The 15,637-nt window shown below is 45.2% G+C and overlaps 1 protein-coding gene across 1 annotated transcript in view; it reads right to left on the bottom strand.

Annotated features, from left to right (window-relative positions):
* Positions 1-15,364, bottom strand: part of PPP2R5A (protein phosphatase 2 regulatory subunit B'alpha) — a 45,061-nt gene extending 29,697 nt beyond the window's left edge. Inside the window, exon 1 of the mRNA XM_084788606.1 lies at positions 14,531-15,364. Coding sequence (XP_084644732.1) covers positions 14,531-14,711 — 181 coding nt within the window. The 5' untranslated portion in view covers positions 14,712-15,364. The remainder of the gene's footprint in view (positions 1-14,530) is intronic.
* Positions 15,365-15,637: the final 273 nt, after the last annotated feature.

Here is a 15,637-nt window from a genome sequence, read left to right as displayed (position 1 = left end):
ATGAGAGCCCCAAAACCAACAAACAAAATAAAGATATAATAGAAAAATATATGAATATGGCTACATAGGATTAGTTTGTAGAACAGTTTGCCAAACTCTTAAAAATTAATTCAGTGAAGATGGGTGTGGTGGTAACAGCCTTTAATCCCAGCACAAGGGAGGCAGAGGCAGGCTGATCTCTGTGAGTTCAAGGCCAGCCTGTTCTACAGAATTAGTTTTAGGACAGCCAGAGCAAATAGTGAGAACCTGTCTCAAAAAACCAAAACCAAATGAATAAGTAAATAAATAACTGCAGTGATATGATTGGGAATTGGCCCTAAAGCATAGTATTGCTATTGCTATCTCAAACGCATCGCAATGCAAAGTCTAGTCTGTTTTTTTGTTTTGTTTTGTTTTGATTTGGTTTTGGCTTTTTTGAGACAGGGTTTCTCTCTGTAGCTCTGTTGTTCTGGACTTGCTTTTGTAGACCAGGCTGGCCTGGAACTCACAGCAATCAGCCTGCCTCTGCCTCCCGAGTGCTGGGACTAAAGGAGTGCGCCACCATGCCCGGCTAGTCTGTGCTCTTACTTCTCAAGGTTTCAAACACCAAATTGAAGAACACTGGTATTTGGATTTGGATTGTTTTTTTTTGGGGGGGGGTCCTCTCGTAAATTGCTTATCGAGGATGACTTTTACAGAACAGCCAGAGCCACCAACAATGTGGTGAAACGTGTGGCCCTTCCCAAAGCCTTGCAGCTGGCAGCTGGCAGCTGGCAGCCTATGCATCTCTGTGCTTGTGGGCTGGTGCAGTGACCCACTGGGCGTCAGGATGTCTTCTGATGGATCTATAGAATGGCCAATGCAGATAATCGCCAAGGATTATATCTGGAATAGTCACCAGCGCAGTGAATTTAGGACTCTCAGGGAGTCACAAAGGCACTCAGCTCTGTTTTCAGCAACAGACTGAGGGCTTCAGGCGAACTTTAGTGGGTCAACACCATAATGGACAGATCTGCTCTAAGTTACACCCTTAGGAATGGGCAATCCTTACATGGCATAACCTTGCTTGGCCTTGTATCTGTCTGTGAACTTCATCAGGCTGGGTGGGTGGGGAGCCCTCCCTGGGTGGCACAGACAGCTGTCAGTGTGGCCAGCAGTGGACCCTCAGAAGACAGTGCACAGCGCCATACCGCTGCTTCCTCCTTAGCTCCTGGATGTGCTGTGGCCAGACGGGAAGGGACCAGGGATGTTTGAACAGCCTGCCTTAAAGCTTTCCTCTTCTTCACCAAATCAATGTGAGAAACCTGGGCACAACCAAGTCATCTCAACCTTTTCATTTGTTAGTGCTATGTTTAATAACAAGTATTTGAAAGAGCAGGTATAATTTGTAATAAGATACTTTCATAAAACATATCCCCAATTACTGCTGCTCATTTATTTGAAATCTAAAGTAACACCTCATATTGGATTCATGCTACAAATTATAGAACGAGTGCAGTATCATAGCAACCCAGCACCACCATGCAGTAGCATGCTAAGGATGCGGTCCAGAATTCTAATTTAAGAGACTGACACAGGATATAGGACATGTAGCTTTTTGGCAGTGCCCAAGAACATTATAACTAAGAGCTTAAACTAGCTTTTATCTAAAGCTAAAGATCAGGCTATAGTAAGGAAGCAATGGAAATATTTATATTTATTAACCAATTACTCAGCACTATATAAGTATGACTTAGTTAGAAGTCTGTATTTCATTACAACTGAAGATGGAGAGAAAAAAGCATAGACATCACACTTTAGGAAACATTCACTGGGTGGTTCTGTTGTTGTTGTTGTTGTTGCTTTTTCAAGACAGGGTTTCTCTGTGTAGCCTTGGCTATCCCGGACTCACTTTGTGAACCAGGATGGCCTTGAACTCACAGAGACCCTCCTGCCTCTGCCTCCCCCACCCCTCCCCACAATGCTGGGATGACAGGAATGTGTCACCAATGCCCGGTGCCAGTCTGATATGTGTGTATTAAGATTAACCATTACAATACTAACTAAAAATTAACTGTAAGATGGGTAGGGTGGCATATACTCATAATTTTGATATTTTGAAGGTTTAGGCAGGAGAACTGAGAGCTCCAGGCTAGCCTTGGCTACATAATCCAGTCAAGAAAGAGAGGAAAGGAGGAGAGGAGAAGAGGGGAGAATGAGGGAAGCTAATTATATATTACCTTTTGAATTTTAACTATCACTTCTGATAAAGCAGTGACAACAAAGATGAGCTACTAGATGCTGCTTGCTGAAAACTGTCTCTTGGGAGAATAAATGAAAAACTTGTGTCATCGTAATCTCATTCGAATATGAAACCTGCTACTCCTGAAACAAGAGAGTATGGGACCTGTAAGGAAGAAGTGTTAAGTGGATCTTTACGAACGGAACGGAAGGCTAAGGAAGCTATAGCTACCCCACTCGAGCAGCTGTGAGGAAGGCTAGCTCACGCTCATCCCTGCACAGGTCTGAAGAAACAGCTGCTGTGCTCAGAGCGTCAGCTTCTCAGCAGGGCCCCAGCTCCACGCAGGTTCCACTTCCTGCCCCATCACAGCCTGGCCCTGCACGACGCTGGGAGCAGAACCCTGAGGGTACTTAACCAACTTTCTTTTTAAAATATGATGGATTTAACTGGATTTTCTAATAGATCTATATATAAACTCTTGAAACAAGACTCTTAAGAAACAGTATTCATAATAGTTACTGATTCTCATTCAATCCTCAACGCTACAAAAACCTGAAAATTAAAGAAGAAACTATTTCTGAGCCAGAGAGGTAGCTTAGCAGGTAAAGACACGGGTAAGCCTGACCACTTGAGTTGCATCCCCAGAAACAACATAGTAGGACCATCTTTCACAAATCGCCCTTTGACGTCTGTATGTTTGCCAAAGCATGCCTGTGTGAGTGCACACATGTGCATACAAACATGTTAGTAAGGAAGTAAATAAAAATGTAAAAAAGAAACTTCCTTTTAGTATGTGGAATCTACTATTTATTAGCATTTACTTATTTTACATTGGGTATCCAGTCTCAGGGCATGGGTGAGACCACCTCAAATGCAGGCCATTTTCAATAGCCTATAACCAAGGCTTCAAATGACCCACCCAGTTCAGCCTTTCTAGAAATACATAATTTACTCAGATCCCGTTCAGAATTCTTTCCTTTCAGAAAAATCATGCTGTTTCTAACACTCTCCACCATTGAAGGATGGGTGAGCGACCTACAGTTAACCTGTCCCACTGACAGCAACGTGTAGGGTGTTAAATGAAAGGTCTGCTCTGAATGGGTTGTTTTGTTTTTAATAACCTACAAGCTCTTTTTTAAAAGCCACATGAAAAACTGAAGTGGTTCTAAGAAAGATACTTCTCACTGAGTATTCTTTAAATGAGTTTATTTCAGAAAACAATGAAAACTGAGACTCGTGACTCACACCAAGTACTATATCCTAAAATCACCATTACTGCTCTGGAACCAAACCTTTCCCAGCGTGTGCAGGGTCCTCCAGGTGATGGCAGAAACACCAGCCATCTGCCGCACCAGGCACCAGCTCCATCCCTGGCCGCCCAGGCTGCTGCAGCTAAGCAAACTGAGCTGCTTTCCCATGTCCCGCTGCATGGCAAGAATTTCCCAGGAAGGAAACAGGACTTCAAACTGACCTAGAAGCCCATCTGTTTCAGGCGCTACTCCAGCTGCGCCCACACTCACATTAGGGCTTGCCCACTAACTGCAGGCACAGATGCATCTGAATATGTCATCTCCTCTAGAAACCTTAGTGGGCTGAAACTAGTGAAGTGTTTGACGAATTCTCCTAACTACGTTTATATGTCTCAGTTACCTCATCCCACTTTCCTTCAAGCTTTCAAGTTGGGGGAAACCAATAGGAAAGACAGCGCTGTTGTTAATTTTCTTAGTATAAGAAAACTCCAGTACCCTACACACAGCATCTCCAAAAGACAGGTAAAGTAAGCAGCCCTAGTTCCTGACCGTCTGGGACAAGACATTCAAGCTACCACTTTTAGCTCATTGTAACTTTGAGTGTCAGTAACTCGGATTACAAATCTAGCTATGTCACAACTGTGCTGCACCATTAACAATTATCTTACTATCAGGACTCATTCATAAAGCACTCGTCCTCAATTATTTTTAGAGCAAGCGTTCGGTTACTTAAGGGCAGTGAAGACAGGGTAAATGTTCACTCATGGCCCAGCAGCTTTCTTGGAAAGCTCTCAAGCACAGTCTTTCTCTTGCATAGACAGAAAACAAGGTGCTCAATTTTAATTTAAGGCAGTCAACATACATCTTCAGTTTACACTACAGAGAAGGAATTAACAACCGAGAAGATCGAACCGTGAGTGACCAGCAAAGAATACGACCTACGTTAGGGTTTGGTTTCTAAGATGTTGGTCTTTCTGCACCGTGCTCGGTTACTGTGGTGGTTTGAATGAGAATTTGGAATATCTCCCCCCAACTGGTGGGATTGGGAGGTGTGGCCTTGTTGAAGGATGATGTCACTGGGGGTGGCCTGAGTTTCTAAAGCCCATGTATTCAGAGCGTTCTCTCTCTCCTCCTCCTCCCCTCCCCCACCCCATCTCCTAGCTGTCGATGAGATGGATGCTCCAGCTACTGCTCCAGCGCCATGCCTGCCTGCTGCCATGTGCACAGACACGATGCTTATGAACTTTTACTCTCTGAAACTACAATTTCCCAACAAACCTCTATAAGCGGCCGTGTTCATGGTGTCTCTTCATGGCAACAGAAAAACAACTAAGACAGTCACAAAACACAAAATCGTTAACTGTAACATGATATAAAACGCCTTTCTTTAAATCGACCTAATAGCTTTTGCCTCATTACTTCACTCAGCAAGCAAATCTGCAAGCTCTAAATGCTGTGTAGGAAGACACAGGTGTCAGTCAGATTTCAAAGCACAGCAGTCAAAAGGCACAAAGCAGGCAGCTACGTAACTTACGCACGCACCTCCTTCTCCCAGCATCTCCCTCTGCTCACAGCCTGCACTATACACACACACAGATCCAGCTATGGACACGTCCTTCATAAGCAAACCTGGGAGTCTTAGCAGGCTACTGAAGGCAAAATAACACATGTAACTGTTCAGTAGTCACAGAAACGTCCTAAGGACACTGCTGGTTCAAATACACAGACTGGTGAGATGGGTCCGTGGCACAGGCACTGGCCTGAGTCTACTGCTGCCCTGCATTCCATCCCGAGGACACACCTGCTAGAGAGAACCAACTCCAAGCTGTCCTCTGACCTTCAGAAATGCATGAGTGCGCACTCATGCACAAAAGCAGGTGTAACCAAGAAACCCAAAAGCCCTTTTGATATTTAGAACTGTATTTTCAAAAAGATCTCAAATTCAAAGTTTATAAAATAAAACGGGATCTTCCCTCCCCATTTGGTTCCTTTTCCAGAACACTCAGTAGTGCTGATCACCCAAGTGTCCAGGACAAAGCTCACCTCGAGGACCTGTCCTTCACTTTCTACTTCTGCCCACTCCCCTTAGTAACAAGTCCTGTCTGTAAGGTACTTCAGGGAAACCCCTTCCCAGGTCTGATGGATGGAGCTGTACCTAGCCTGTTAGAAACAACCTCCTGACAGCCTGTTGTGCTACAATCCATTCCCCCTTCTGCAGCTACAATATGTATCTTTTAACGCTTTTGCTGTATGTGTATAGGTGTTTTTGCCTGCATGTTTGTCTGTACATCACTGTATGCCTGGTGCCTGCAGAAGCCAGAAGAGTGTGACAAGTCCTCCAGAGCTGGAGTTAAGAACTGTTAGCAGATATGAACCTCGGATCCTGAGGAAGAGCAGCCAGTAATCCTAACCACTGAACCATCTCTCTAGCCCGTATTTAAATGAATATATTTACATATATATGTACACACACACACACACACACACACACACACACACACACACACACACACACACACACCATACTCTATGAGTTGTCCTTTCTTACTTAGAGAATTTCCACTTAATCTTTACCCCACAGGAGTCTCACATTTAGTCTATCAACCCTCCAAAATGCCCCCAAAATAACCAATGATGATGCCAGAAGGAAGACTGCCTAAAGCATGAAAATATTTAGTTCTTACCAAGCAACTTTTCTGCTGATACTTGCTCTACCTACCCAGTTTTTAAGCCTCCCCTACCCTGCTGCCTGGTCCCCCGCATGCTGTCTCTCTAGACACTGGTGCGCCCCGGCTTCTTCTCATACTAGGTTTCTACTGAGCAGCTGTTTCAACTTCCACTGCCTCAAATGCCACTGCCAAGCTGAAGACTCCCAAATTACTACCATATGCACACGTACTCAGCTCTAGGCCCAAATTAACTTTCTTCACTTCAGTTTCCCGCAGATATACTTCAACGTAATCCCACAGAAGAACAATTACTTTTTAAAGCCTAGCATGGTGGCTCACACCTGTAATTTCAGCACTTGGAAGGCCGAGGCAGATTGGCGTGAGTTTAAGGCTAGCCTGAACTATAGTGTAACCCTATCTTAAAAAAAAAAAAAAAAAAGATTAGCCAGGCATGGTGATGCACATCTTTAAAGCCAGCGCTCGGGAGGCAGAGGCAGGTAGATCACTGTGAGTTCAAGGCCAGCCTTGTCTACAAAGTAAGTCCACGAGAGCCAAGGTTACACAGAGAAGCCCTGTCTCCAAAAACAGAAACAAAAACAAATTTGTTTAAAAAAATTTAAAGCACCACCAACAAAAACAACAATAATATTTGTCTCTCAGTAAGCTGTTTTTGCTGTGTGAGGTGGCGCATACCTGTAATTTTAACACTCAAACAGCTAAACAAGGCAGGATTGTTGAGTCTGAGGCTAACCTGGGCTACCTACTGACAGCTGTTATTATACACTTAGTTGTTCAACCAAAAACTTTATCACTCATGAGCCAGGCACAACGGCGCACTCCTGTAATCCCTGCACTTGGGGAGACAGAGGCAGGAGGATCTCTGTGAGTTCCAGGCCAGCCTGGGCTACAAAGCAAGTCCAAGACAGCCAAGAGAAACCCTGTCCAAAAAAGAAAAACCTGTATTATTCTTGACTTCTTTTCACTAAGTCCTCAGTTTGAGGTACCACTCCATCGCCATTTATGAAGGCAATGTTCGTCATCTCGTGCCCAGATCCCAACATTAGCATCCTTATTTCCATGCCCCGTTCCTCACAACAGGGTTAGGTATAAATGCAGTACAATGCCTGAGCTCACCGTTTACCATAACTTCTTAAGTAAAACCCAGGTCCTAACTGCTGCTCCAGAGTCCCCTCTGACCACACAAAGGCTGGCGTCCTCAGCTGCTGGCCTAACACCTTCTAGCCATTTAGGTCTCACTTGCTCTCTTTCTCCAGGAAGTTTTCTTTCTCCTTTAACAAAATTTAGGCAGGGTCTCTTTCACACTTCAGCGATATCATGACACTTAGCAAACTCCTCTCTCTCTCTCTCTCTGAGACTCTGATGAAATGAGTAGTAGGATGCTATTTATTTGGAACACGAGTGAAATCAATTCCCACGGGAAGCTCAGGAGAATGACTCCTGAGGCCTTCCTGTTCAGTCCTGGAGGACTCAACCAGAGACCTCATAGTGGCTTAGAGGAGGTGAGTTAGCTTGGCTGCTACTCCAGGTGTCTGACCCCAAGAAACCTCTTGCATTCAGTATCCACGTTAGAAATAGGTTCGCTTCGATCCTGTGAGCCTACATAGTCAGCAAACTACGAAATTGACAGGCAGGACCAAATAAAACCTTGTGTGTGTATGTGTGTGTGTGTATATATATATTTACTCCCCCACCCACCCACCCCCGGTTTTTCGAGACAGGGTTTCTCTGTGTAGCCTTGGCTGCCCTGGACTCGCTTTGTAGACCAGGCTGGCCTCGAACTCACAGCGATCCACCTGCCTCTGCCTCCCAAGCGCTGGGTTTAAAGTTAAAGGTGTGCGCCACCACACCCGGCTCAAACCTTGTATATTTCTTTAAGGAAATGTGAATCAAAATGATAGGATTTCTAAAAGTCATTCTTACCCAGAAAAGCTCACAAAAACAAATTCTTCAGGGACAAGTTCAAAAAGAAACACATGAAAAATAGTCTTGAAACTGCTTATTACTCAATTATCCTGCTCACACAAGTAGAGTCTGTTTTACATGGATCCAGCCTGTCATGTCAAACTTTCAGCAATTAGGTTTCTTGTTATGCAATAATGCACTAAAAGTAATTATACATGAGTCTGTTTCTTTTTACTTCCTTCAAAGACATCCTCATAAATTAAGACTGCAGCTCAAATTTTAAGATTAACATAAACTAGCTGGGCATGGTCATGCAGGCCTGTAATCCCTGAGTTCAAGGCCAGTCTGGGCTACACAGCAGGGAGTCTGAGGTCAGCCCAGGCTACACAGTGAGATCCTACCACAAGAGGAAAAAATTGTAAAATGTAAGTATAAACTATGCCTGTTTATCCAATTTTAAATACATGTAAGCCCATATCTGAGTCAACCCTACATTGCTTTTCCACACAACTGTAGAGGATTGCTTTCCTAGAACAGTGTTAGTTCACACTGTCAAAATGCAACAGCAAGCACTTTTGTTTTAATCTGGCATTTACTGTGCTCACTTCAGCAGCCCATATACTAAAACAAAAACCAAGCCAAACCCGTATTTACTTTTTACTATCAAAGTACTAAGAAATCAGACCTCATTTACTTATCCCGAACTGTTTTAGGTATAAATATGTTCAAACAAAAAGCAAACAAAAGAGACTAGATCTCTGATAGTCAATACTGAACATAGGAAGACAACCAAGGGGAAACTTATCAAAGCAGCAACAGTGTCTACATGACATTTATTATACTGTACTTGGTAGTATGGGTTTTGAAAAAATAAAATGACATCCACTTTGCAAAACAGTATTTGCCATATCATTCTGGAGAGAAAAGTACCACATATCAACTGAATATTCACCCCCAACAATCAGCAAATGCTAGGAGCATTAAAGTGGTTAGCAGAAAGGCTAAAGGCGAATTAGGAAAGCGGATCAAAAGTGGCTCTGGAGCCTCACTGCTACGTTTCACAAAAAGCCACGGCCAAGATTAGGTTAAACATCAACAGGAAAAACCGCACTGGAGGAAAACACTTGATGCAAATAAACATAAGGGGAGGGGCTGCAGTCGGGATGTTACGTCAATAAATACACAAACTTAAAAAAAAAAAAAAAAGACATGACCCAAAATGGTTAAATTCAACAGTTCGGGCCGGGCGTGGTGGCGCACGCCTTTAATCCCAGCACTCGGGAGGCAGAGTTGGGCGGATCGCTGTGAGTTCGAGGCCAGCCTGGTCTACAAAGTGAGTCCAGAACAGCCAAGGCTACAAAGAGACCCTGACTCGGGAAAAAAAAAAAAAATTCAACAGTTCGCCTTCCTATTACTTTTTTTTTTTTTTTTTTTAAAGACAGGTCCACTACACAGTCTTGGTTGGCCTGGAATCTGCTGTGTAGACCAGGATGGCCTCAAACTCTGACGTTAGAGTGGCAGGACTGAGAGTGTGCAGAACCATTACGTTTTATTGGGTACAGCAGGTATAAATATTAGGCTAAGATCTTCAAGAAATAGAAGACATCGTTTGGATACTCCAAAGTGACTGGCTGATCACCACCTGATGACGGTGATCGATCCTGAAGGTCGGGCTGACGCTAAGCCAGCCTCTGTCATGTGTTCTCAATTCTTGCCTACTCAACCTCAGCTCTAAAAACATCTGATCACCTGGTACTGAGGGACAACAGTTGGGCTTTCATTTAGATAATAAAGCAAAGTCCAAAAGAATCAATCATCTCGTCCCACGGAAACGCCAGGGAAGCACCGGTCAGCCAGCCATAGGGGGCAGCAGAGATAAGAGAGTGAACCGTGAACTCCGGAAGGTGAAGTGAGCAGGAAACGTTAGTGGCCTGAGATGAGAGTAAAGAGTATCAGAAAGACAAAGCTTCAGTTAAGGAGTTAAACCAGCAGCCGCCTGCGATGCTCACTAGGAACTGCACATGAGAATCACCCTGTGAGTCTTTAAAATCAACAGGCCAAGATTCACTTTAGAGGAACTACACAATGTAGCACAGAGTATCAACTCTTGAAGACAGAAGTAGACTCCACTCCACATGCTACAATGTTAAAAGCTACATTAGAAAACAAAAACAAAGCAAAACAAGAACAACAACAAAAAACCCCTATTATTTCCCACATGTATTATTTTGTCTCTAGATTCCAAGGGGCAATAATAACCAGTAAGCACATAGGTGTTAAAGGGCTAGCCCACAGCAACACGGAGTCATCACTGAGCAGGGAGACAACTCAAATCTGCTATTTACAGGACACACTGCTCTATCTACCCCAATAGTCTCACCAATTTGCGTGATGTATTTTCCTAGATTATCACTTTACTCAATTAGATGCTTCGAAAAACAATCCAAAATTAAATTAAGAAACATGACCAAAAAAATGAGGTGGAGGGGAGATATGATCCTAAATAGGAATTGGTCTTAAAGGAGAAAAGATTTCTTCATGTGAAGACTAGCACTACACACTTTAGTGATTCCTAAGTATATCCTTAAAAAGCAAAATAATAATAATGATGATGATGATTTCTAGAAGAGCTATGATAATAGTCAGAAAAAAGTCTCAAAATAACTAAAATGTTGAAATATTTCTCTTAACTTATCTATGAACCTTAAAAGCTAAATGCTAAGTGTGCCTCTCCCCAAATCTAAAAAAGCAAAAAAAAAAAAAAAAAAAAAAAACAAAAAAACATTATGTCACAATTCACTCAGAAGACCAGATACAAAATGACAAAACAAGCTCACACATTTCCCCCACTGGGAAGCTAGCTCCTTGCAGCAACTTTCTGGCCTCAGCTCTCCAGAGATCAACAATGAAACTTAAGGATTCTCAGAAAGTTCTTTACCTCATCTTTTTTTTTTAATTATTCACTTATTTATTTCAGTGTGTATGGGTGTATGTCTGTGTACCACTAGTGTGCCTAGTGTCCTCAGTCAGAGGAGGGCACTGACTCTGCCAGAACTGTTGTTACAGACAGTTGTGAGCCACCATGTGGGTGCTGGGACCAGAACCTGCGTCCCCTGGAAGAAGAGCCAGAGCTCTTAAACACTGAGCCATCTCTCCAGCCCCCCTCTCTCTGCCTCATCTTTAGAGGAATCCAATTTCAAAACCAGTTTCTGTCCCTTGCTGTTTACTGACTGTATATTCTAGGAGAATTACGTGTCTGTAGAGTCATAATGACTAATTTGATTCCTCTTCTTGGTTAAAAGAAGTCATTGCTACAGGCTGGGAAGATGGCACCTAGGCTAAAAGCATGTCCCACTCCTGGAGGATCTGAGTTCAGTTCCCAGCACCTCTGTCAGAGCTGCTCACAACCACGTCCAGCTGCAGGGCATTGAGCACCTCCGGCCTCTACAGACACCCGTACTCGTGTACACACACACACAAGTAAAAAGAACACCCTAGGAACGCTTGGCTTCAAGTACTGGGAATAATCCTTCGCTTAAAAATACCTTAATCTGGATCTCAAACACAAAGGAGAATGGGAGCTAGCATTCTTTGCTTATTTTTAGGCACTTAAATTATTTAATTTAATCCCTCCAGTCCTGGGAGATAGTATTATTCCCACTATACAGATAAGGAAAATGACTTGGAAAAAATCAAAACCTTACTTTCACCCTGGACCACCACCACTGACCTGACTCGCTAAGCTGTACTACTTCAACGTAGTGTAAAATGAGTTTGCAGCAGAGCTCCTGACATTTGACCAGAACCCCACAGTCAGATGAAGCACCCCCAAACAGCAGGTCGGGAACTAACCTGTTGAAGCCTCAACTTCTCAACAGAAAGGTACCAGCGTCACCTGAAGAAAGATGTTTGTGAAAACACACTGGGCCCTACTCTATCGTAGGACAGCATAACAGCACCACCACAGTCGGCATGGAAAGGCAGAAGCAAGGGTAAACGCCCACAGTTTTAGCTTGTTCCAGCTGTCACGGGCAATACTAGTTGATGTTGTTTTGCTTTAAGATAATTATTTAAAATACTAAGCTGTTATATGCATATAAGGGACCATCTATTTCACCAAGCCAATCCTTCCAGAAACTTAAACCAAAATAGGCTAAACACACTGAAAGACTACCTAGTTTAAATAACAAGTTTCCTAATTGTTCATTATCAAATAACAAGTTTTAGGCAGAAAAGTTACAACCTACGTGACCATAAGTTTCAAGGCCAGAAGCAATGGTTCACATATAGTGTTCCTAACTTTATTTTCTACCATCTACCTCTCAGGGGAAGTTGGTATTTATTTTTTAACATCTTCAGCATTAACAATCATGCAACCCACTCACCTACATGACTTTGCAAAAATAGACTGAAAAGGTTGGATTGTTTTGTTAATCCTCATTCACAGTCTGCTTTTAAGAAAACTACTTGGCACCTTTCCAGTTTAGATCCATGTAGACAGAGTGTAAAGTAAACAGGCTGATACAAATACCTCAAAGACCCTGGATGCCCACAGATATCTGAAGTACTCCACAGTAAGACTGTACTTCAGAGCAAGAAGGAAAATTCTATTTCACACTAAAAGGTTTCCTCTGCTGTTGTTTTTGTTGAGCCCACAAATTGGGGGGAGGAAGGAGAATACAACTGACAGAAAACCAAAAAACAAAACAAAACAGGCATCTAGGGCTCTGCCAAAGAACTAAGTAAGCAACACAATTAAAACAAAAAGACAAACAAACAAACAAACAAAAAACCACTTTTCAAGCATTTTGACAACTTGAATAAAACTGGTTTTTCCTATGTGAGTGTTTTATTTCCAAGTAAAAAGTTTTATTTCCTCGATTGAATCTGCACCAGTTTATCATGGCAAATACCTTATGAGGAATGGATACGTGCAAATGCCTAAAATTAATATAGTTTCATTTTTTTTTTTTTACTTCTGACCAAACTCAGCCCATAAAAACATTTATGGCATCTGCAGCTTCTTAAACCAAACACCCTGTAACTTAGAATCTGATTATCAACTCTATGAACTTGTGTCAGTTTTAAAAGCAAAATCTTTCAAAGCTACATCTCATAAGACTAACCAGATGTTTAAAGTTCAGTTAGGTAAGAGGGCAAAGTACAGCACTAAGAACAAGAATAACTCACAGTAGCAAATTAAATATGGAAGAAAAATGCTAGTATCAAGACTTCAAACTGAAATTAACAAGACAAATTAATGAAAAACAATCAAGGTATAAAATAACTTTTAATTAAGTATGAAAACCTAACCTCTGAGTAGCAACTCACTACTCTAACAGGTAGGATAGGGTCATTTTATGGCTGTTGCTGCACTCCACTGATGGTGCTGTGTCAATTTTAACAATTCTAGTATATTAAAGGACAGCCAAGTAATAAATGAGATCACACGCACCAAACATACATAAACTCCTTTCAAAGGTCCGTTTGATTCTAGCTGTGGTATGTATGTCCTTGATTCAGAAGCACCCCAAGAGGCACATGTAGGGTCCAAATAGGGTTCCAAAGCTGTTGCTGGTCAACTTTTGATTTTATCTGGGATTTTTCTCTACACTCCTTGCCAAACTAAGTCAGGATTCATAGGCTCAAAAACAAATCAGAACCAGATTGGCCTTGAAAGGGATGCTGGATCTTTGTCAAACGAATTGAAAAAAAATCTGCTGATCATGTATCTGTTTTGGCATGACCCTTTAATTTCTTGGCCTTGTAAATCATCTCTAGATTTCTATCAGGCTACAAGAATTTCTAATATCTAGGAACATAATAATCTCTTCCATAACAACACCTAGCTCATTCGATGCAAAGATGTAAAATTATTAAATCAAAAGCCAGTAATTCTCAAAGAACAAGCAAGAACGCCAGGGAACAACTCATGAAAAGGTTCCAAACCTTGTGGGAAAAGTAAGTGAGCCAAAAGGAGTGCCAAGCACTCCTGCAAGGCATTAGGCACGGGTACCAATTTGAATTACTGTACAAAAACCTTACAAAGTCCTTGGAAGCACAGCCCCGTGAGCCAAGTTCCCGTTCCACTGCAAAGAAACACTCTTCCCTCATAACCTCTCCAAAGACAACCGAGCTCTTCTAAGGGCTAACATTTGCGCCTATCAAGACAGTACGCAGAAGACCCGTCATTTGCTCCCGGTTTTAAGCTTTTGTAAGTATAGCTGCGTCTAATGGCCAGCTAATTCAGCGGCAGTTTGTTCGGACCCTGGATCTGGCGCCTGAGGGACAACTAACAGAAAGAGAAGAATTAGCTAGGCGTGAAGAAAACCAGGGCTGAGGCTCCCCAAGGGGGGGAGTCGGAGGACAGGACGAGCAAAGGGAGAGCGGGTACCCTGGGCGCCCTGGAGTCGCCACGGAAGGGCAGGTGGGGCAGGCGCTCGGGTGGGGAAGGGGAGCGGGGTTCGCCCCCGGGAGAGCGGACCAACCTTTGAGCTGGGGCAAGGGGTGCAGCTCCGCCTGGCTGCCCTGGCTGCGGAACTGCGACGAGCCCTGCGAGCGCTTCTGCCTCTGCGCCTTGCGCACCGATTTCCGGGTGAAGCCGTCCACTTTCTCCGAGGCCGAGATGGCGGCGCAGGCAGCTGGCGCGGGCGGCGACGGCGACGACATCTCCGCGACCCCGGCGCTCGGCGCCTCCCGCTGGCCCGGGAAATGGGCGAGGGACCGGGCGCGGCGAGCCTGCGCCCCTGCGCCCCGGGCCCCGGCCGCGCCGCCCTCGCGCTCGGCGAGCTGCTCCCCGCCCGACAGCGCCTCACGGCCGCATCCCCGCGCCGCGCGGCCGCCTCCCGGGGCTGGCGGAGGGGAGGGCGGGGGCGCGCGGGCCGCACAAGTTGCTGACGCCCGGCGCCGAGGGCGGGCAGAGGCGAGCCCGAAGTTTGGACGGCTGGGGCGAGCGCACGGGTGCGGACGCCCGGCGCGCTTCGCGTCCCCTTAGCGCGCGCGGAGCCCCGGCGGCTCCTCAGCGGCTGCTGCCCGCGCCGTCCGCCCGGCCGGGAGCCTCCTCCCGGGGCGCTTCCATCGCGGGTCCGCGCGAGCCGCCGACGAGCGCTCGCTCTGCTGTCAGCGCTCGCCCCTCATCGCCCGGGGCGGCCACCCGCGCCCCGACCTCCGGAGGGTCGCCGCCGCTCTCCCCCACGCGCCCACCGGCCGCCCACGGAGCACGCCTGGCGAGCGACGGCTACAACTTGAGCGGGCAGCTGGCACCGGCGCGGGGGGGCCCGGTGCGCGTGCGTGCGCGCTCGCGAGGCCCGGGGGAGGTCCTCGCGGGGGGTGCAGGGAGGAGGAGGAGTTTGACTGACAACTTCCGCGGGGTCCCACCAGCCTCCCGAGGCTCCGGAGGGGGCCGGGGCGGGAAAGCATGCCAGTTCCCTCAGCCAATCGCAGGGCTAAGCGGCAGAGAGGGCGTGGCCTCCCGGATGTCTATCAAGCGTGGGAGGGAGGAGCTATGTGACAGACGCGGGCCACAGCCAATGGCAAGTGAAGGCATTGAGCGGCGCCTTGTGCGTCACAACTGAGATGAAAGCTCTCAGGAGGGA

The sequence above is a fragment of the Acomys minous genome (genome assembly GCF_964271855.1).
Source record: "Acomys minous genome assembly, chromosome: 1".
Classification (NCBI taxonomy): domain Eukaryota; kingdom Metazoa; phylum Chordata; class Mammalia; order Rodentia; family Muridae; genus Acomys; species Acomys minous.
The sequence above is the reverse complement of the archived record's forward strand: the minus strand, read 5'-3'. Positions and strand labels throughout refer to the sequence as shown.